Source organism: Heterodontus francisci, chromosome 1, assembly GCF_036365525.1.
Source record: "Heterodontus francisci isolate sHetFra1 chromosome 1, sHetFra1.hap1, whole genome shotgun sequence".
NCBI classification, from domain to species: Eukaryota; Metazoa; Chordata; class Chondrichthyes; order Heterodontiformes; family Heterodontidae; genus Heterodontus; species Heterodontus francisci.
Genome location: NC_090371.1, coordinates 178,284,895 through 178,308,102, shown reverse-complemented (window position 1 = coordinate 178,308,102; position 23,208 = coordinate 178,284,895). Strand labels below are relative to the sequence as shown.

At 42.0% G+C, this 23,208-nt stretch overlaps 1 protein-coding gene across 1 annotated transcript in view; it reads right to left on the bottom strand.

Annotated features, from left to right (window-relative positions):
• Positions 1 to 322: 322 nt before the first annotated feature.
• antxr2a (ANTXR cell adhesion molecule 2a) overlaps positions 323 to 23,208 on the bottom strand; it is a 307,229-nt gene continuing 284,343 nt past the window's right edge. The window contains exon 17 of the mRNA XM_068038944.1: positions 323 to 3,285. Within this exon, the coding sequence (XP_067895045.1) occupies positions 3,256 to 3,285 (30 nt within the window). The 3' untranslated portion in view covers positions 323 to 3,255. The remainder of the gene's footprint in view (positions 3,286 to 23,208) is intronic.

The window sequence follows — 23,208 nt, the reverse complement described above, 5'->3', positions numbered from 1 at the left end:
GTACATTCATCTGTAAAGTAACATGGACTACATAGATTATGGGCAGTGCTACAATTTTTGCTGGTTATTGTAGTACAGAATTTTTATGTTTTATTTTCAGTTTGCCTTTAGAAGTGTTGGTGACACATATTAGAATTCTATAGAAGTAACCTTCTGTCTAATACCAGTTTTGACTTTAATTTTTGTCTGTATTAATTTAAAATATGTATGCATATGATATACCCTAGTTCAATTTCACTTGACCTATCGAAAACACATGTCATGCCAAACACCTGCAAATTCATTTATATCTGCAAATAAATTCACAATCAAAATCTCCATGCACAGGTATAATCTCTCATTTTTATTGTCACACAGATTTATCTTGTTCACAAAGGAAATTGGAGCAATTATCTAAACAAAAAAAATCAGACAGAAAACCTTGCATTATTATAACTCTATATTGATTGAATATATTTTTAAAAATATATCTTTCAGATTAAACTTTGTGGAATTTGGGTAAACATGTACTTTGTAAATTTTTAGATATATGACAAATATGTGAACTCCATCAATGTGTGAAATTTTATTTCTATATTTTTCAATTGTTTTTCAGCTTCAAATCATTTTCTGTGCACAGCTTTTACATCCACACAGTTCAGTGAGTTTTCTATGATGTTATGTTACCTTGCCTAAAATATTAGAGAGCATTCTTTTTAATTCATTATTGTTGTTGTTGTATATCATTTTAAAGAAAGACATTAACTCATGGTCTTTAAAGAGATGGTTAGCAGTCAATAAACCAGTTTGTGTAGTTTTGTATAATGAATGGATAATAAATGTATTTTACTTAGTTTTTTGCTTTGGCATTATGTGCTACTGTTCTGGATGTGGATATGTACAAGAAGTTTTGAATAGTATTTTAAACCCTTTTGAATGTATGTTATACTGACCTATTACAGAAGATTATAACAAAACATATAGATTGTCTGTGTTAACTTTAAGCAATTTTTACAGAAGTCCAAATGCTGAGTTTGCACCATGCACTACAGTGTACTCCAGCAATACAGCAGGCACATCGTCTTTGCTGGAGACAGTTTCATTTTAATTCTACTTGTATACAAATTAAGAAAATGAACACTTAAGTTTGTTAAGCAAATTATGAAGCCAAATTTCTTATGAAATCACAGATCTGTGCAACATTAAACTAATTCAGTTTGTTCTAAATTGGTGTAAATTCAAGTGTGCACAAAGTTTTGGCTAGATGTAGACGGCCCTTAAGTAAAAGGGGGGGACTTTGGAAAACAGTGTGATCTCTTAATTAAAAACACAGATAGAGAACCCAATTCTACAGATTCTGAAAATCCTCAATTTTGTTTAAATTGTCTCTTAAAAATCAGGCAGATTCAAAAATTCTCATAAAATTTATTTTGTGACATACTGATAGGTAGTACTTATAATTTTGCCATTCCTTTAAATAATAATCAGCAAAAGATTAAGCAAGTGGTTATACACAGAGCTTCTTTTGGCAACATCATAAATTTTGCATGTAAACCAAGGGAAATATTCATGTCCCATGTGATTTTGATGAACAGCTCAAAAGCATAATTAGACCAGGACTTTTCACAATCGTTCTTCCCATCTCGCCCACTTGCTTGCCCACCAAATGTGAAATGTTCGCCTGTTCTCTCAAATGTGATGGTTGTTGAACTTATTTTTAGTGTCATTTGATAAGCTTCCCTGCTCGCAGAGAGACATCCCACTGACCCAGCCACTGGTCATTGTCTATACCAGTTCACATCAAAGCAGGCGCGCTTTGTCAGGTTTCGACTCGAATATCCATTTTGCATTTCATGTACAGTATCGAAAGTGACTGCATCATTCGAGCTTTTTCTCAGCTGCTGCTTTCTTCTCCCCCACAGTGTTTCCGCTCATACTGACATCATTTGGGATCGTCGTTTTGACAAGACGGTTGGAAAAAAGAAATTAATTAAATATATTTTTCCTCAATGTTAGGGAAAAGGGGCTGCAGTAGGCAAATATACCTTCATTGTTTGGTTACAAATAAGGGTACCTTTTCTCTCTTTCGAACATAACCAGTGCAAAGTATGTTTTAAAAATCTAAGCAAAGCTTAAATAGTAATAGGTCATTCAATGTCAAAAAGCATAAAAAAGATGAGCAAAATCTTCACAGGCTGCTGCTTGCTGTTGCCTTTAATTATATTAATTAAACTTTGAAATTCTCATGCAAAGAGAGTTGCTGGCTTGTGACACTGTAAAGCCCTTGGAGATTTGAAGAATGGGAGGATACCAACCTAATACAACCTTGGGTTGTAACAGAGCTGCTCTATTTTATTGTATTTATTTGTTTAATAGAAGTACACAGATCAATGAGTATGCTTTAATACGATGACATGCTATGAGCTACTGAACACAGGATTACAGCAATGGCAAAGCACCAGCCACGATGTCAGGCCTCAGAGCACCAATGTCTCAATTTCTGAAGATCTTTGGTTATAGGCTGTGCTGCTGTAAGATAACGCTCTATTAATTTCCTTTCCTGGCACATAATGAAAGAAAGGTGTCTTCAAAAACTAAAGGGCAAAGTCTAGCTGATTCCCATACCTTGGGGCATCCTGTCTACATTTTGTCATGCGTGTGCACTTTTCAGTGGAAAATGACAAGATTTTCAGTCAGACGGCTCCCGTAAGGCATTGTAAAGTGGTGAAGTTGGAAAGATCTTGTAATGTGACATCGCCGAAAGGCAATGAACTTATGCACCGGGTAGGCCTGGTGGGATTGCTGCTCCGCCTGTGGCTAATAGGCTCTATTTTGACAATACACTCTGTCTATAAAATGTGATTACCCAAAACAGCACATTACAGTCAGATTACATTCAGACTGGAAAAAAGTTCAGTGACTTCAAGCTTCAAGTGCCTAGAATTGATGGAGTTTTTTTCCCAAGGTGGGGGTGGGTGGGGTGCTCATGTTTACTTTTTGCCGTTGCTGTAGCACCATTACTCTGGGCCGGTGATCAGGAGGGAAGCAGCTCATACGTTAACTTATCTCCATATAGTTCTTGGTGGATTGCAGGGAAACCTGCATTGATCTTGCTGCAGTTTTGTGACAAGTTATCAAGATGCACCATGAAGATGGTGTTTTCCCACATCGTTTTTATAGAAGATTATTGATGTCCATGGAACTACAGAATCCTTCACCATTCCTCAGTAGGGACTGAAAAATAAAACAGCTCTAGCTTCAGCATTTCTACTGTGCCTAGACTCGGCTGAAGTTTACACAACGGCCCTGCAAAGTAAAGGAAACACAAAAAACAAATTATCTAAAGAAATAAGTTGCTGTGAATATATAAATTGACTGCTTGTAACATACAAGTGGGGAAATGAGAACAGTTAGCAACTTCTAAATATACCGTCATTTTTTCTTACCTTTTATTCTTTAAATATTGCTGTAATTACAATAAATAATTCAGCCACAGAAAGCAGTATCCTTTACAATGTTTCACAATATAGACTGAACTCCCATTAGCCAATGTGACTTGTTATTGGGTTTGATTGAGTTGGCATCGCTTTGCATGGAACTGGAGCTTCCAGAAGTTAAAAATAATGATATCACCATGTCCTGGATTGTACCTGTCACATATGCTGAATGCTACAGTTCACATTCCATTCTGTGTCTCTGTGCAATATAAACAAACACAAAAAGGCAGGAAACTAACAGGCCGGAATTTTTCGTTGGGCGTGAGGTCCAGTCCACCAGCCAAAAAGTCGGTGGTGAGCCCCCCTCCGCCGGGCCTGGGGAGCCAGACTGGGATTTTTCACTCCCCAGGCCCTTAATTGGTCTTGGGTGGGACTTCCACCTCCTTGAGGCTCTAATGGAGCTGTCGGACAATCAGCGGGCGGCAGCTTTTAGTCCCAGCAGCGCCACTGGGAGTGATGGCCACTTCTGGGACTGCACCCAACCATTGAAAGCAACAGGAAGGATGGCCCCGGAAAAAGGTTAGTCTCCCTTCGAGGGCTGATAAAATTCAGCCCCAGGTCTCTGCGGTGAAAGGTCAGTGCTATACTACCCAGCCTTCAAAAACTTGTCCTAAAAAATTGGTCAGGCCCCGGCGAGGCAAGGTGGGGGGGGGGGGGGGGGGGTGTGGTTGGTTAGGGTGGGCTAGGAGAGTGTTGTGCATTGGGGGCAGTTGGGGCTTCGGGGACAGCCCACTGTGGGACACAGGATGCCCGATCAGGAGGGTCCCCCATCAGCCCGCAAGAAGGCCGCCTAGTTTCACCAGGCAGCTTTTTGAGGCCTCAGCGCCCGCCAGCCAAGGGTAAAATACCCGCAGTGGCAGACGGAGGCCCTTAAGTGCCAGATAATTGGCCACTTAAAGGCCTTGATTGGCCTGGGTGGGCGGGCCATTTCTTGCCACCACCGCTCTGCGTAAAATTGCAATGGGGGCAGGAGGGGTCGGGAATGGCCCCCCGTCTCCCACCCAATTTTACGTGCCACCCCTTGCCACCAGCCCGCTTGTTTGGGGGGCATAAACTTCCAGCCATAGTTATACAATTGTAGTGAAGCCAAATTTTTGAAGGCTGGATAGTATACCACTGACCTTTCACCACAAAGTAAAGGCCTGCTACCCGACCCGAACCTGACGGGACCCGAAGACGTGTCAGATTTGGATCGGGTCGGACCCCTCTTACGGGTCTGGCATTCGGGCTCCGCTCGGGTCAGGCTGATTCCGGGTCAGGCTGGGACTGCGTCGGGCCCGACACACACGTTAAGTGGTATGCTGGTAAATAGTGAAATTAAAAACTTACCTGAGTTGGGAGTCCAGGACGAAACTGAGTCTGCGCAGTGAGCTAGTGACGTCACTATGATGTCATCATATGAGGTTCCGAGTCGGAAGGTAAGTAAAGGGATGGTCGGGTTGGGCTCAGGTCGGGTTGAGTTGGAGTCGGGGTCGGGTCGGGACAAAATCGGAGGGACTTGGGTCGGGTCGGGCTCGGGTCTGCTGTGGTTCGGTCGGGTTCTTTTTCACAATCTGAGCAGGCCTTTACCACAGAGAGATGGGGCTGAATTTTATCAGCCCTCTAGGGATGGGCAGGATGGTGGGGCGGGGTCCCATAAAATTGCGAGGGAAGGCAGGGGTGGAGTGCACGTCCAGCAGCTCTTGGAGGCCACGGGCAGAATACCGTAAAATGCAGCCGGGCGTCCGCCAGATGGCAAGCAATCAAGAAGGCTAACAGTATGTTGGCCTTTATTACAAGAGGATTTGAGTACAGGAGTAAAAATGTCTTACTGCAATTATATAGAGCCTTGATGAGACTGCAGCTGGAGTATTGTGTGCCGATTTCGTCTCCTTACCGAAGGAAAGATATACTTGCCGTGGAGGGAGTGCAACAAAGGTTCACCAAACTAATTCTTGGGATGGAGGGATTGTCCTATGAGGAAAGATTAAATACATTGGGCCTTTATTCTCTGACGTTTAGAAGAATGAGAGGTGATCTCATTCAAACATACTAAAATTCTTACAGGGCTCGACAGGGTTGATGCAGGAAGGATGTTTCCACTGGCTGGGGAGTCTAGAACCAGAGATACAGTCTCAGAATAAGGAGAAGGCTATTTAGGACTGAGATGAGGAGGAATTTCTTCACTCAGAAGGTGGTTAATCTTTGGAATTCTCTGCCCTAGAGGATTGTTGAGTATGTTCAAGACTGAGATTGATAGATTTCTACATATTAAAAATATCAACGGATATGGGGCTAGTGCAGGAAAATGGTGTTGCAGTAGAAGATCAGTCATGATCTCACTGAGTGGCAGAGTGGGCTCGAAGGGCTGAATGGCCTATTTCTTATGTTCTTCAATGTGAAAAATTGAAGATACAATAGTGAAACTATTATAGCATATAGGAGAGCGCTGAATGGGTACGCACATAGAGATGCTGGGTGCATTGGCAGGCCTGCCAGACAGACTCCTGTCACTGTCAAGTAGCATGAAGGATTCCAGTTCCAACTTGGCACACAGCCTGACCTCTTCACAGCCTCTGCTCTAACTCCCTGTCGTCCTGCAAAATCAGAGGTACTTCCATTGCTGCCCCTCTGCCTGTCGCAGCTTTTGTGCGGGTGGGTCACCTATTCCTCTACACTCCCTTCCCTCACCCCTTGAGGATGTGGTAACACTCTCCAGTAAATCCAGGAACTCACTACATCTTCAGAAACAGTCCAGAGTACTTCCAGATTCTTGCAATAGAAAACGTTAAAAAATTACCTGCAATGATGGTGCCTGACCCTTTACAAAACACGAGTGCAGGGCCCACCTTGCGGCTTCATGCTTGATTTTTCATGTGTGAACAACAAATTCATTGTGGAAATTTGGGATCCTGGTGTTACATCAGCCAATGTTCACAATCAACACATGGGTGGTTATCTACCAGAGCAGTTTGTCTGCCCATTATGGAACCTGTCTGGAATACGGCAGGTACTATAATGGCTGGGTTACTGCCCATGTGTTGCTGATGCAAATCCATCCCATGATGTTTGCAGTCAGAAGTTCCACCAATGACAATGTACACAAGCACTTTAATTGTTTTCCCTGCCACAAATGACAACCCCACAGTAGCTGGAAATCAATTCTCCTGAAACATTTGACATTACATATAATGGTTGAAGGAACAGAAGGATAAATATCTAACAAAGATGTTAGCACCTTGCCCCTCACCCAGCATAGCAGTCTCCTACCAAGAGAATCCAACACCTCATGCATACAGCTGCACTTCAGGATTCAAGCTGTCACCATTCCTGAATTTGGCAGATGCCAAACAGTTAAAGAAATATTTTAAGCTGTCTTTCCAATTTGAGCTCTAGAAAGTTGATGTTACTGCAAGACAGTGCATTAATAAGACATCAAATAACTTTGAAGAAGTCTTAAAAGTGTTTGATAATTATTTCAACTGAGGAGTAACAAGATTCTAGAAAGGGCCAAATTCAACAGAAGGGCCTAGAAACCAGGTGAACTGGTAAATGCTTTTATTCACTACCTTTACAGGCTAGTGGAAGGATGTGAATATGGAGACCTAAAATCAGAATTAATACGAGACCGCACTGTAGTTGGTATTGCTGATGAATCCCTAACACATTTATTGCAGTCTAAGGAAGACCTCAGCCTAGCCAAAGCAATACAACTGGTGAGACAAGCGGAGGTCCGTAAGCAGAACAAAGCAATCCTGAGAGCTGAAGAAAAACCTTGGTTCAGGAAACCTCCAGTGACCATACAGTTCCTTAAGCACAGGACTGTAACTGAAGCACCAGAAAAGAAGGTACACAAGAACACTAGAAATTGGAGCAGAAGTAGACCATATGGCTCATTGAGCCTGCTCCACCATTCAATACAATCATGGCCGATCTTGGGTTTCAATTCCACTTTACTACTTGGGAGTGAAAGTGCAAGACGCCATGAAACCCTGCCAGCGCTGTGGCGCCAAAAAGACCCAAAGGCACGAACAGTGTCATGCAAACAAAGCAGAATGCTTTTACTGCAAGAAATTTGGCCATTTTGGGAAGATGAGCCAAAGTAAGACCTTTACTTTAAAAGGTTCTAACAGAAAAGTCTTCACGTATTAATGCAGCTGAACAATCTCCATCAGAAGAGAAATCAGAAAACTTCCTTGGTGAAATCAATTATCTTAATCATGCATTCTGGTCTGCAGATATATATGTCAACGGACATATCACCAACTTTAAACTAGTCACTGGAGCAAGTGTAACAGTTTTATCAGACAAAGAACCACGATTATCAATGCTTTGCTTGCAACCAACGGAAACTCAGTTACACAGTCCAGGAGGGATTGAACTGAAACTCAAGGGAAAGCTACAGGCAACACTCCAGTACAAAGCAAAGCAGATATTGGAAACACTGTATGTTCTACAAAATCAAGAATTTTCTCTTTTAAGTAGAAGTGCTTGTATAGACCTTAATCTTATCAGGAAAGTGGAAGTGAGGCAGTAAGAATCCAGGAGTCACTTCCAAAAAGACTTTCCGAAACTGTTTACTGGTCTAGGAAGACTTAAGACTGAATTACAGTATTACTTTGCGGGAAGATACTAAACCAGTATGTGTTTTCAGGCCTAGGAAGATACCACACCCACTATTGAAGCAAGTCCAACTTCAGCTAGAAGAGTTGACCGGGATGGGAGTCATTTCTCTTGACATTAAACCTGCAGAGTGGTGTTCTGGAATTGTTCCAGTTCCTAAATCTAATGGTACTCTTCACACTTATGTAGACTTAATTCAACTTAACAAGGCTGTGGCAAGGGAAATTCATCCAATGTCCTCAGTAGACGAAAGTTTGGCAAAGTTATCCAAAAGTACTATGTTCACAAAGCTGGCAAGAATAGTGGCTTTTGGCAAGTTCCTTTGTACGGGAAGTCAAGGTTATTGACAACCTTTATCACTCCGTTCAGAAGATATTGTTTTGATAGTTTACCATTCGGTACAACATCAGCACTGGAAATATTCCAAAGGAATATCTGGTATGGGGCAGAGGGTCAGTATGTTATATGGTATGGGGACAGAGACTTGGTGGATGTGCTTTCAAATGAAAGTTGCTAGAGCAGCCACATCATAGTCAGCATTTATTTACATCCTTGAACATGACATTGGAAGATGGATTGAATAGTGTAGAGGAGTTCCACATTCAGATATGCACTGCATTTCCCAGCTGAATGATGTTTATTACATGCACTGCAGTTTTCCACTGAAACACTAGTGGCATGTGCACTGGGCACCCACTTAGACACAGTGGAGGGATATCTTATAAACGTTCCGAATGCTGTTATGATGATTTTTGGGTCAAAACTCTGCAATATAGTCATAGCCAGTTTCAGCTATAGGTACTGAGCTGGCAACCCTGTTTTAGTTTAAAACCTACGATGACAAGTTGTGAATTTGGGCATTTAAGCTACTGGACTGTCGTAAAAAGCCAAATTACTTATGCATGTAATTGGAAGCTCAGCCATTAGGAGGGACGGGCAGGAAATCCATTAAGGCTACAAAGATTTAAAGGCAAACTGCACCTCTGAAATGGGAGGTTCTTTTGTCAAATGTTGAATGACAGAGCTGCTGCTGGCTGAGAAATATTTGTGGCTAGTTTCCCCCGTTTCTCTGACAGTGCTGTAAAGATCTTGGTGGAGGATGTGACCAGAAGGAAAGAATTGTTGTTCCCCACAGATGGACACAAACTGCCCTGTCAGACAGCTCAAGTGTGGGAAGAGATAGCAGAGCACATGAATGCCAGGAGGCTCACATCACATGTTTGGCAGAAATGTCGGAAGAAATTCAATGCATTGACCGGAGCTGCTAAGATAAGGCTCTCACTAAGAGCTTTCTTATAAGAAGTCTGACTTTGACCTGATGGAGTACATGAAATAAAGCAGAAATTGAGGACTAGCACAGGGTGAAGCCATCATAAGGATTGCCAAGATATCTGGCACCAACCTGCATGTCATTGTACATCAGCTATGGTCAGGGAGTGGAAGACCTTCCAGTTCATGTACACTCCCGTGTATTGTGTTGGACCACCCAAGGCTGTGTGTGTGTGTGAAATTGATGATGTCTTGCAAGTAACGGTAAGCTGCAATCCTGGACAAGCCCTGAGCTCTATTTTACTTCTTCGTAGCCTCCATAGGCAAGGAGATAGTCACTGGCCCTGGCCAATAGCACACTTGGCTCTTGCTTGATGCAGGTATGCACAGCAGAAAGAGCAGATTGACTCTTTCCTCCTACTCCTCCAGCTACAAGGCACCCCAATCATCAAACCACAGAGTCAACCAGAGATTTACCAGAAGGCCATGGTCAAAATTCCACTGTAGACTTAGCCTGATACTCTCTGGAAAGTTTAATACCAGGTACAGCAGCCAACATAGCCAAACCAGCAATAGCAGCACATTAGCAGTCAAAATGAACAAACTAGTGATTTATTGGCAAACAGCTGATGACTCCTGTACATAACATTGAAATAATACCCTCTTGACTGTTCCAGCCCATAATTTGCAGGCCTGTTGTAGAGCTGGTGACTATCTTGCTAAAGTTGTTCAAAATGGTATTTGAGGCCTGGAACAAGTCCAGGATGCTAATTTGCATATGTTAAATAGGTGCCCGGCAATCTCAAGCAGGTTTGCTGGATACCTAACAGGAGTCTTGATGGTCTTGGGAATCCTTCTAGCAGATACGGAGGGGGAGCGAGGGCACAATCCAATTTTCAGGGGCCTAATGTCCATATATCCACCATTAAACTACTGAGCACCTGTTGAAAATTGCCCTCTTCCTGTCCCCTAAAGTGTCCTAGTAAGTTAATCAGTTGTAAAAGTGAATCAGTAAAGACCCAACACCTTCTAAGAGCAACAAGGGATGGATAATTAAAGCAGGCTTGCATCATCCACATGCCAGGAATAAACAAACAAATACTTTGAGAATGATTTACAATTGCCTATAAATGAGCAGGGATAGATTATAAAGCCTCAAACATGTCCACTATTCTGCGCTGACACAAACTGGTGAGGAAGTGTTGTGGTTATACAGCCAGTGCTACTGTTTCAACTAAGGGGCCAGTTCACAGAGACTACATGCATAGGCATCACTGAAATGTTTAGGACCCAATGGGAAAATGGGGCTGAATAACACATTGGCCCTGAAACTCGTGAGCAGTCCTTGGAAAAGGCAGAACAGATTGCTGGCAGAGCAGGATTTCTGCCCACCCACTGCTGATCCCCCTGACCTCCTTAGAAATCATGGGGTCATGCTATTTTAAATCACTTGGGCAGGCCCTCATGCTGTTTTTTGTGCAATTGGAGTTTCAAATATCAAACAAATTGTATTATAATACACTGTTCATCTGTGGATGAGTGTATTACATGCCCACACTGAAATTATGGAAACTTTTAAAGGGTTTCTGCATTTCCTGGCTTCAAGTACACTGGAAAACTGACCATTCAGTCCTGGGAAATTCAGGGTTATTGTGCAAAATATGAAGCATCTGTTTACCAAAAGCCAAACAAATACACACATGACACACAGAACAAAACGCAACAGGGATAGCAAAGATTAGATTACGATCGACCCTCAGGTCTTCATACATCAGGTGATACAGTCACAGTCTCCTCAGTGAATCAGAGTATCCTCGGGCTGTACTCATTATACCTTGGTACTTTACTCTTATTGCAGTAGACCCACTGGTAGGTGTGACACTGCTTTGGTTCATAATCCTCCGCATTCCCAGATCTTGCTCCTTGTCTCTGATCACAATTACGCCCACACGCTTGGTCCGAAATCTCCTATTCTATCAATTGCTTTCTGGGTTATTCACAATTGTTTGCCTTTGTTGTCCCAACAACAGGCCGGGAATTAAATACTCATCTGTTAATGGGCCTCTGCAGCATGAACTCCTTATAAGTAACATTTAGCTAGTTCAACGAGACTTTTCTTTCCATCAACATTTTTATTCCTGGTTTTGAAAGATGCTTGGAGCAGCACTAAATAGGGATGATTAATGTGTTATAAAAACAGAAAATGCTGAAAATACTTAGCAGGCTCGGCAGCATCTGTGGCGAGGGAAGCAGAGTTAATGACTGGAATTTTATGGCCCCCCACAGGAGCGGGCTGGTGGCAGGGGGGGCCATAAAATTGAGTGGGGGGGTGGCCACGCCCCGCTACAATTTTACGAGGGGTGGCAGCGAGAAACGACCCACCCACCTCAGGCCAATTAACTGCCACTTAAGGGCCTCCTCCTACCGTCACATGTATATTACCAGATAACGGCAGGCAGCTCAGGCCCCCAGAACGTAAAACCTGCCAATCTCCTAGCGGGCTGACGGGGGGGGGGGGGGCCTCCTGATTGGGCACACTGTGCCCCACGGAGGGCCCCCACACCACAGCTCAACTGCCCCCACTGCACAACACTCCTTGCCCACCTAACTGACCCCCCTTGCCTCGCCGGGGTCTGCCGATTGTCCGCAGAAAGGCCCCAAAAACTTATCTTGTTTCCAGGGCCATCGTCCCTCTTGCTGCCGTTGGCTGGGTGCAGTCCCAGCAGTGGCCTCTGCTCCCAGTGGTGCTGCTGGGACTGAGAGCTGCCGGCCTGCTGATCTTGGAGGTGGGACTTCCTGCCTCAACGAGGTGAAAGTCCCGCCCAATGCCAATTAAGGGCCTTGGGAGCGTAAAATCCTGGCATGGTTCCCTAGGCCCAGCAGAGACGGACTTGCCCCTGACTTTTTGGCCACTGGGCAGGGCCTCCCAACCAATGTAAAATTCCGGCCAATGATCTTTCATCAGATGAATAGAGTCATAGAGAGATACAGCACTGAAACAGGCCCTTCGGCCCACTGAGTCTGTGCTGACCATCAATCACCCATTTATACCAGTCCTACATTAATCCCATTTCCCTCTCACATACCCACCTTCCTTCAATTCTCCTACCACCTACCTACACTGGGGGCAATTTACAATGGCCAATTTACCTATCAACCCGCAAGTCTTTGGCATGTGGGAGGAAACCGGAGAACCCGGAGGAAACCACGCAGGTCACAAGGAGAACTTGCAAACTCTGCACAGAGAGTACCCAGAACTAAACCCAGGTCGCTGGAGCTGTGAAGCTGCGGTCCTAACCACTGCGCCGCCGTTGGTAATTTCTCCCGACAACCCACCACTTTTCAATCACACCTCTTTTGTTGCTAAGATTTATAAACAGAAAATTGTCAGACTCTTACTTCTGAATAGATGCACCCATAGAACCTATCTGTATGGGCAAAATTTCCTCTGTTCACGGGATACTCACTCCAACCTGTTTTGCCATGATTAGCAAAAGAAGGAAAATATATCCCCATTTTGTCCACAAAGGATTACAACTTTTTCCCCGAACAAATTAAACCTAATTAGAGTCATATCATTGTTTGGATGAGATTAGACTTTAGATTAGCAACGTTTGTGACTGTATTCCAGGGTGACTTAAAAATACTACTGCAGGTCAACATCAAATGTAATTATAAACTCGTAATGGATGTTATGGTTTTCCATTTAACTTGTGTTCCTATCATTATATTACATATATGTAGGGGATGATAATAAGGTGGCAGCCACATGGTACACATCAAGCATCTGCTCCCCAGAAAATGCTACAAAAGTGATGTGCCCGATCAGTGTGTGGGGGTTCATATTATTGGCCTCAAAGCAACCCATTTGTACCTTGGAGATAGTGTTCTTTTATAATTAATGTAAAATCTGGTGTATATTTTCATGTGGTGTAAATAAAAGGGAGTAACTTGTAAAACAGTGTGACTTAAATTGTTTTAATCTGCTCTGGATTAATTAAATTGTGGAATGATCAAATCTGCTTTCTGCAGTCATTTTATTTTTGTGACTTTTATTCGATGAAAAGATTTCAAGTAAATTCAAGATAGATCTAATCAAAGAAATATGGTAAACATTTTTTTTAAATGAACAAGGCCTTGTGTTGGGTAGTTGACTGATAGAAGTTCCTTGGTACAGCTGTATGGGAAGACAGGATGTGGCTTTTAATTGAATCAGCACTATCCTTGCCAGCAGAATTTTATTAACCTCTTCTTGCCTGCTATTAGATTTGGCAATAAACCTCCTTAAAAATTATTGATACAATTCCATCTCTGTGTTCTAAATGTTTCATTCTTACAAGAACTCCCATTATGGTACAACAGCGAAAACTAAAAGCAGAATGATTGGCTTGCTTGGAATGCAAACGTAGAACTTTTTTCTGATGTTAGATAACTGGAAGATGCTGGCTGCAGATGTTTCCTGTTTGATGGATTTTTAACTGCTTCTCCTTAACTTTCATCAAAGCAAATGTATGTCACTGCCATGTAACAGCTCTGAGCACAGGCTCTAGCTGTTTCAAACCTATTTTCAGATTGCAGCCAGTAGATTGGCCATGGCTACCTCACAGAAGGTACAGCAGACACAGATGGCACGAATACATGAATATGATTGAGGCAGATTTTCAGCATAGGGAGTCCAGATCCAACAGGTTCCAAATGACTGCAGTGCACTCACTCCTTCCAAGGATTACCGAGGTTAGAAAAAAATTATAAACCCCAGATCTTGTCCAGGGGGAAAAATAACGGAAAATGTTATGAATTTGTTGCTAAAGTATTTTACTCTACACAAAAGATAGCATTCAGTGTTCTGTTCAAGATCTAAGTACCAAGTTGAATCCAAATGTGACTTTATGCTGCAAGAATGCATTTTCTCACAAACAGTGCTCCTTTTTGTATGTTACGCATTGACGGCATTCGATCTCCAGTCTACACAAGAGGCGTTTACAGCACTCAAACCACACATCCTATCTTGAAAAAATGCTCCTTTTAAGTTCGTACAGGGATCCACTTTTTTTTCTTTCTGGTTTTTCCTTCCCCTTTCCTAAACACTTTGGTTACTATTCTTCACATGACCTTCTCATATATATATAATGACCTGGATCAATGAATAGAGCATTGTCTATCCAAGTTTGCAGATGACAGTTGAGGGGATGGGAGCAGGAAGTTACAAAGGACAGAGACAAAGTAAGTGAGTTAGTAAAACTATGGCAGCTGGAGTTCAATGTGGTTAAGTATGAGGTCATCCACTTTGGATCCGAGAAAGACCAACTGGAATGATTTCTTAATGGAGAGTCTAGGAGCTATGGAGGAGCAAAGAGATTAAGTGTCCACATACACAAATCACTAAAAATTAGTGCACACTTACAAAAGTCATCAAAAAGGCTAAAGAAATGTTGTGCTAGTGAAATCAGGAAAGACCTTTTCACACAAACATAGGAGATAGGAATAAAGGACTTAGCAGCAGCCCCTACAGCCTGCTTGTCATTCGATAAGATCATGGCTGATCTGATGGTGGTCTCGACTCTACTTTCCTGTCTGTTCCCCATGACTCTTCACTCCCTTGTCTATCAAAAATCTATCTAACTCAGCCTTGAACAAATTCAATGACCCAGCCTCCACTACAAGAGGTAGTGGAAAGCTGGAACTCGCTCGCTCAAATAAAAATGTGGCTGCTGAGTCAATTGAAATTTTCAAGAAGGAAATCAATATATTTTTGTTAGGTAAGAGTATCAAGAGATATGGTTAAAGGCAGGTAAATGGAGTTGAGGTGCAGAACAGCCATGATCTAATTGAATGGTGTTAAAGGCTCGAGGGACTGACTTGCCTACTCCTGCTCATATGAGATTACTTGGAGTGCCAGTGGCTTATTGAACTATGGCATAAAAGGGAATGTTTCCTGCCCCATTTGCCTTTGGTGTGTCACGGTAATTGCAGATGTGCTAGCCTATCCTCACGTGAGGTCCACAAATCCCAGAATGGGTTACCGAGAACCCTGGTTCTGCAAACAAGTTACAGGATCTGTTCATGATATCATAAAATAAGTCCAAATGGCTTCTGACAGTCTGTTATTCAGAATCAATTCAGAGTGACCTTAAATTTAGAAAAAAACTTTTGAGTCACATTATTTTTCTGTTACCTTTTTCTGATTCAAATTAAAAACAATAATTTTGTTTAGATTTTTCTCATTTTATTATGACTGTGTAGTGTGTACAAAAATCAGTTAAGCAGCATGGAATAATTAATGATGAAATTGTTTAGCAGCAGTAAATATCTTGATATGAATGGCTGTGGAAGCATGCTGGACTCAATATTAACTGGCAGTAAACCAGAAGATTTAATTCATTCAAACGCTTGGAACTAAAGAAATCTTCAGAGGGTTAATAATGTCTTGAATTCTACACTGGACCATTGATCATTTATAGATGTGAGAGATGATTTTGGTTATCACTTTTTGATTTACTTTTTAAAACACTCATATTTCAACAATTTCAAAGGATTGTAATTATATAAACAAACCCATTTTCTGGGATAGGCAATGTAAAAAAAAAGGATAACCTCAGAGAGCAAAACAAAACAAATTTGCCTTTGTGAAAGAGTTCATAAAGGAGTAGAAAATTCATTCTAAACTCTATTTCCTGAAGCATCCCACTTATCAACCATTTTAACAACAGCCAGACATGCTCGAGATAACTTTAGGATCATGCACTACTATTGTGGAACATCACCGCCTGCAACGCATATTGGAAACTCTTAGTACACTATCAATGTTTGATTCAATCACTTATAATTGGAAGCCCCTTAGGGCTGTATTTTCAGGCCCTGCTGAGGTCAGGAACCGAGGCAGACATGCCCAAAAATTATGAGGCTGGTCGGTGCGCCGGTTTCCCGACCCCAGAATCAAGCAGTCCTAGCTTTGGTACAGTGTGTTCTGAAAATGTTCTTGAATCCCAATGTCAAACATTTCCTCTACTCTTCACATCTGCTGTATTCCGATCTCTGAGTGAACCTGCCAATCCACTCTTCAAATAAATTGTAAGCACTTTTGTGATCAGTGACCATCGTAATTTGGTCTGATACTACTTTAAACATCATCCTAGCTTAGCCCTTTTGTAGTTGTCAAATAAAGATGATTTCCATCCTACAGTTCTGGGGTGGCTTGGATCAGGATACAAGATGAAAGGGCATCGAGGGTGAAACTCAACTTGGCAGTGTCACAGAACAGGTGTCAGCAAATCAGTAACTCATTTCACACTTAGTCCAATTTTTATTTTCTGGAAAATAAACCATTCATTTTGTGCTGCTGAAGACAAAGTGCACCTGAAGTATATCAGCTACTTCACTAGAACAGATTATTTTTGAAGTTTAATTTTGCCCACTCCACTGCTTTAAGATCTTATTTGTCCTTTGGCACACTTTCTCTTTTGACTAAGACAGGGATGGTCTGAGCTGAAGCTTTCTCCTGAGATCCTATGAATGCAGCTTTAAAATTGTTCAGCAGGAGGTGTGTTATGTAGAATACTTTAGTGATCCTGACATCGTATTCTATTCCTTTTCAGCGCCACAACCAGGTGAGTGTTCCATTGCTATGCAATGCTATAAGTATGTTTGTATATTGTCTCTCTTAAGAGGTAAAATTTTTCAGTAAACTGATGTTGGTCTGTCCTACTTCTCCCCTTCCTTGTTAATCAGACAGTGATTTCATTTTAAAGTTAGCACACCAGTTAATTTTTTTAAAATCAATTCTTATTTGAGAAGTAGTAGGGCCAATTTTCACAAACAGGTGCAAATCAGTTCTAAATGGTCAAAAGCTAACAAAAGTCTTGCTCAGATGCAAGTTACCAGGATCATCCATTTGGATGCTTATTCACAATTCTATGTGCATATTTTAATGGATGCAGGGAGAGCACTCACAGTGGGAATGTAATATTGCATGTCGGTGAAATTTAAAGGCATGTAGACAATTAAAGGGATGCGGAAAATGGGGCTGCAACAATAATTAAAGCTGTTGGAACTGTTCAAAATGTAACTCAACTTGCAAGCAGCCTTTGAAGATGATATTTTTATTTAGAAAGTGAAGAGGTAAACAATGAAGGCAGTTATGAGTAACAATGCTGCTTGGAGGTGGAGGAAGGCTTGAGGCCTCAGCTGACAGGCATGGTCACCAATCTTGCCTTGCATGGTAGCTGCAGCTACACACTTGCATCCGACTCTCTCAAGACTCAAACCCGATGAAGTCAGTTCCTCATGGATATTGCAAGATAGGTATGACAACACTTGCAAATATATTTGTTGCTATCTTGGCAAACAGGGATAATCAATCTGTGCTAACTATTAATCAACGCTGCAAGCTTTCTTTCATTCAGTAATAGTGAAAGCAAGATATTCTATAATTGAGATGTTTCCAAGGAAGTATTCAGCATTATGCTCAGTCAGGAATCCACCTATCTCATTCATACTTTGTCAAAGTCATTTGTATGCACCCCTGCCTGGAGATGTAGATGTGAAGATACAGGCAGTTGGACACAGAATACCTCTGGTGCAGCCTGTGCTGTCTGGTATCCTTCATTGCTTCTCTTCTTCTTCTTCTTCCAAAAACTGAAATGAGTATTCCCACTGGGGAATAGCCATTGGAAGAAAAATGCATGCAGAGCAATTAGCTTCAAAGCTTATTAGCTTCTTAATAATGTTACAACCGAGCTTGGAGGAATGCACCGTCTTTCTCTAGTTCCACTACTCCGCTGATCACAACATATATTGAAATCTGCTGAAAATAGAGACATGTTGCCAAAGCTTTTCATCTTGCACTCATCAGGACAATACACAAGAATAACCAATGTAAGGGAAAACAACAACTTATACTGCATGAGAAGAGAATGCTGATTGGTTTGCAAGTAAACTCTGATTGGTAGAGGCATTGCCATGGTGAATGCACCCATTTACAGTGACTGACAGTTAACTGCCAAGCTTTGTTTGAAACTTAAACCAGGCAGCTTGACCCTGATTGGTCAAGGCATTGCCCCGAGGAATGAACCAGCGAATGGCTGTCACTTATTTTGTCCAGCTGAAACAGGTGCAAAGTACGTACATGTTCTTTTTGTCTGCAAAGAACAGGGCCCTGTGTATTAATACATGTAGCTTCCAGTACACATAAATGTGCCACACTGTGAGCCCTACTGACAATCTTAAATTGGGTGTCAGTGTAATTCTTAGCAAACTGCGGATTATTTAGCAAATGTTGTCCAATCGCAGAATCACATTTAATGTTGGACACTGTGTTTTGAGTTTTGCAAGCATGGGCTGGTAGGGTACGGTTTGTCACTTGCAAGCAGCAGAAGGGACATGTTGTTTGATACTATCCGCCAGTCTTTGGAACATACGGCTTATATACCAAGCATTACACTGGCATTGAAATTCATATATCACATTATTCATTTGTGTGATGGGCAGGATGTCTTTCTGGCTTGACAGCGGATCCTGTTTGCGGCCAACACCACACGTATTGCTATTGCATAGTAGCAGCGTGAAACGGCTAGCTTTACCTGTTGCTCGAATTTTGGGATACATTACCCTTCCACAGTGCTGGGGAAGGAGGGAGCTGTTCCGATGGGATGGCCTCCACCTGAATCATGCTGGGACCAGAGTCCTGGCGAATCGCACAACTAGGGCTGTAGATAGGGCTTTAAACTAAATAGTGGGGAGGAGGGTTCAGTTGCATGGAAAAACAGGAAGTTAAAGGAGAAGGTAGGAGTGCAGGTTAGTGGTGAGGCTGACTGTTACCAGAAAATAAAAGGAGGGGGCGGAACATGTGAACATCATATTGCACCAAGAAATCGTACAAGAGTAGGGAAATTTAATAACAGAACAAACTTAAAGGCTTTGTACCTGAAGTCATAGAGAGATACAGTACTGAAACAGGCCGTTCGGCCCACCGAATCTGTGCCAACCAACAACCACCCATTTATACTAATCCTACATTAATCCCATATTCCTTACCAAATCCCCACCATTCTCCTACCTACTCGAGGGGCAATTTACAATGGCGAATTTACCTATCAAACTGCAAGTCTTTGGCTGTGGGAGGAAACTGTCACAGGTTGTACTTGCAAACTCTGCACAGGCAGTACCCAGAACTGAACCCGGGTCGCTGGAGCTGTGCCGCCCCACAAAGCATTCAGAATAAAATAAATGAGTTAACAGCTCAAATAGAGACAAATGGGTACGATTTAGTGGCAATTACTGAGACGTGGCTGCAGGGAAACCAGGTTTGGGAATTGAATATCTAAGGGTACTCAGTATTTCGGAACGATAAACAAGAAGCAAAAGGAGGTGGTGTAGCTTTGTTAGTGAAGGAAAAGATCAGTGCTGTAGTGAGAAATGATATTGGCACTGGAGATCAAGGCGTAGAATCAGTCTGGGTAGAAATAAGAAATAGCAAGGGAAAGAAGTCACTGGTGGGGGTAATCTATAGGTCCTCAAACAGTAGTTCTGCAGTGGGGAACAGTATAAACCAGGAAATACTGGGGGATTGTAAGAAAGGTACGGCAATAATCATGGGTGATTTTAATATGCATATAGACTGCATTAGTCAAATTGGCAAGGGTAGCCTCGAGGGAGAGTTCATTAAATGCATTAGAGATTTGTTTTTTGGAGCAATATGTTGGGAACCAACCAGGGAGCAGGCTATTCAAGATTTGGTGTTGTGTAATGAGGTGGGATTAATAAATGATCTCATTGCTAAGGATCCTCGAGGGAAAAGTGATCATAGCATGCTAGAATTTCAAATTCAGTTTGAGGGCAAGAAGCTGGAATCCCACACGAGCGTTCTGGAGTTAAACAAAGGTAATTATATCGGCATGAGGACAGATTTGGCCCTAGTGGACTGGGCAGGAAGACTACAAGGTAGGACAGTTGACGAGCAGTGGCAGATGTTTAGGGAGATATTCAATTTATCCCAACTAAAATATATTCCAGAGAGGAAGAAAGATTCTAGGAGGGGGAAAAAACATCCATGGCTAAGCAAGGAAGTTAAGGATAACATAAAGACAAAAACTAAGGCAAACCATATTGCAAAGGCCAGTGGAAGGCTGGAAGATTGGGAAACTTTTAAAGATCAACGAAGGGTTACTAAAAAAGTAATAAAAAGAGAAAAGGTAAATTATGAAAGAAAATTAGTGCAAAATATAAAGCAAAAGCTTCTATAAGTATATAAAAGGGAAGAGAGTAGCTAAAGTGAATGTTGGTCCCTTGGAGGATGAGACTGGGGAGTTAATAGAAGGGAACACAGAAATGGCAGAGACACTAAATCAGTATTTTGCTTCAGTTTTCACAGTGGAGGACACTTGTACCCTCGCAATAGTACCAGGCAATGCAGAGGTTATAGAAAAGGAGGAATTTAGAACAATCATCGTCACTAGGGAAAAAGTACTGAGCAAACTATTGGGGTTGAAGGCAGACAAGTCCCCAGGGTCTGATGGCCTACATCCTAGGGTCTAAAAGGAAGTGGCAATGGAGACAGTGGATCCATTGGTTATAATATTCCAAAATTCTCTGGATACGGGAAAGGTTCCAGTGGATTGGAAAAAAGCTAATGAAACGCCCTTATTCAAAAAGGGAGAGAGGCAGAAAGTAGGAAACTATAGACCAATTAGTTTAACATCTGTCGTTGGGAAATTGTTAGAATCCATTATTAAGGAAGTAATAACAGGACATTTAGAAAGTCAAAGCGCAATCCATCAGAGTCAGCATGGTTTTATGAAGGGTAAATCGTGTTTGACTAATTTGCTAGAGTTCTTCAAAGATGTAACAAGCAAAGTGGATAATGGGGATCCTGTAGATGTAGTTTATCTGGACTTCCAGAAGGCATTTGATAAGGTGCTGCACAAAAGGTTAATACACAAGGTAAGTTCACATGGGGTTAGGGGCAATTTATTGGCTTGGAGAGAGGATTGGTTAACTAACAGAAAACAGAGAGTGGGGATAAATGGGTCTTTTTCTGGTTGGCAAGATGTAACTAGTGGGGTGCCACAGGGTTCGGTCCTCGGGCCCCAACTATTTACAATCTATATTAATGACTTGGATGCATGGATAGAAGGTACTATAGCCAAATTTGCAGATGACACTAAAATAGTTGGGATAGTAAGTTGCAATAAAGAAATAAGAAATCTAAAAATGGATTTGGATAGATTAGATAAATGGGCCAAAATTTGGCAGATGGATTTTAACATGGATAAGTGTGAGGTTATCCATTTTGTTTGGAAGAATAGAAAGGCAAATTATTATCTAAATGGAGAGAAACTTCAGAGTGCTTCGGTGCAGAGGGATCTGGGTGTCCTCGTGCATGATTTGCTGAAAACTAGTATGCAGATACAGCAGGTAATAAGGAAGACAAATTGAATTTTGGCATTTATTGTTAAAGGAATAGAGCATAAAAGTAGGGAAGTGTTGCTTCAACTGTACAGGGCATTGGTGAGACCGCACCTGGAGTATTGTGTACAGTTTTGGTCCCCTTACTTGATAAAGGATGTAGTTGGAGGCAGTTCAGTGAAGGTTCACTGGATTGATTCCAGAGATGGGGGGCTTGTCTTATGAAGAGAGATTGAGCAGTTTAGGCCTTTCCTCTCTGGAGTTTAGAAGAATGAGAGGAGATCTAATTGAGGTATATAAGATGATTAAAGGGTATTGACAAAGTAGACGTAGAGAGGATGTTTCCTCTGGTGGGGCAATCTAGAACAAGAGGTCATAGTTTTAGGATAAGGGGTAGCAGATTTCAAACAGAGATGAGGAGAAATTACTTCTCTCAAAGGGTCGTGAGTCTGTGGAATTCACTACCCCAGACTGCAGTGGATGCCAGGACATTGGGTAAATTTAAGGAGGATATAGACAGATTTTTAATTAAAAATGGGTTGAAGGGTTATGGAGAATGGACAGGAAATTGGAGTTGAGGCCAAGATGAGATCAGCCATGATCGTGTTGAATGGCGGAGCAGGCTCGAGGGGCTGAATTGCCTACTCCTGCTCCTAGTTCTTATGTTCCAGGGTAATCTGAGGTAGATTGGGCACTTTTCAGGGCCGTAAATGATGGCCTTAGGCCCGTTCAATAGTTTGCGCGACATACAGCAAGAAATGATCTGATCAGGGTAGCCATTGTCATGCAGGATGACTTTGATTTGCCCTTTTTCAGCTTCAAGCTTTCACGGTGAGCAAACGGCTCCGGCCCTATTTATGAGGTTGCCGATAAGGCCAATCTTATAGCGCGTGGAACTATAAGAATCCCAACGCGTGTTTTGAACAGTGAAGGTAGGTTTGCAGTCGACCGTGGTAGAAAATCCCTTAACAGATTTCTCAACTAGTACGTTAAGGAAAGGGAGCTCATCTGACTGCTCCATTTCAAAGATAAATTTGAGCGCAGGATGGAGCCCATTAAGACGTGCAAGGAAATTATTACATGCAGCTGCGGATTCAAATATAGCAAACGTATCAACTACATATCGGAAATATGCAAGAGGTAGGAGGTTAGGTGTCATTCCATCAAAGGCACATTTCTCATGGGACTCAACAAAGATGCTTGCAAGAGCTGGGCCTAGAGGGGATCCCATGGCAACACCATCTATTTGGGCATACATGGTATCGTTAATACTGAACTCAACTGCGTGAGTTGCCGAGTTCATAAGTTCATAAGAACTCGGCACTTCCATGACATTTGAGCATTTGACTGAGATGCCTACGTCTGCAATTCCCAAAATACTACAGTCTTAGAATCTGCTCTATGGTGAATCTTTCAGCAGGTATTAAAGGTCCGAATTTGCTGTCAACATAACGGTGAG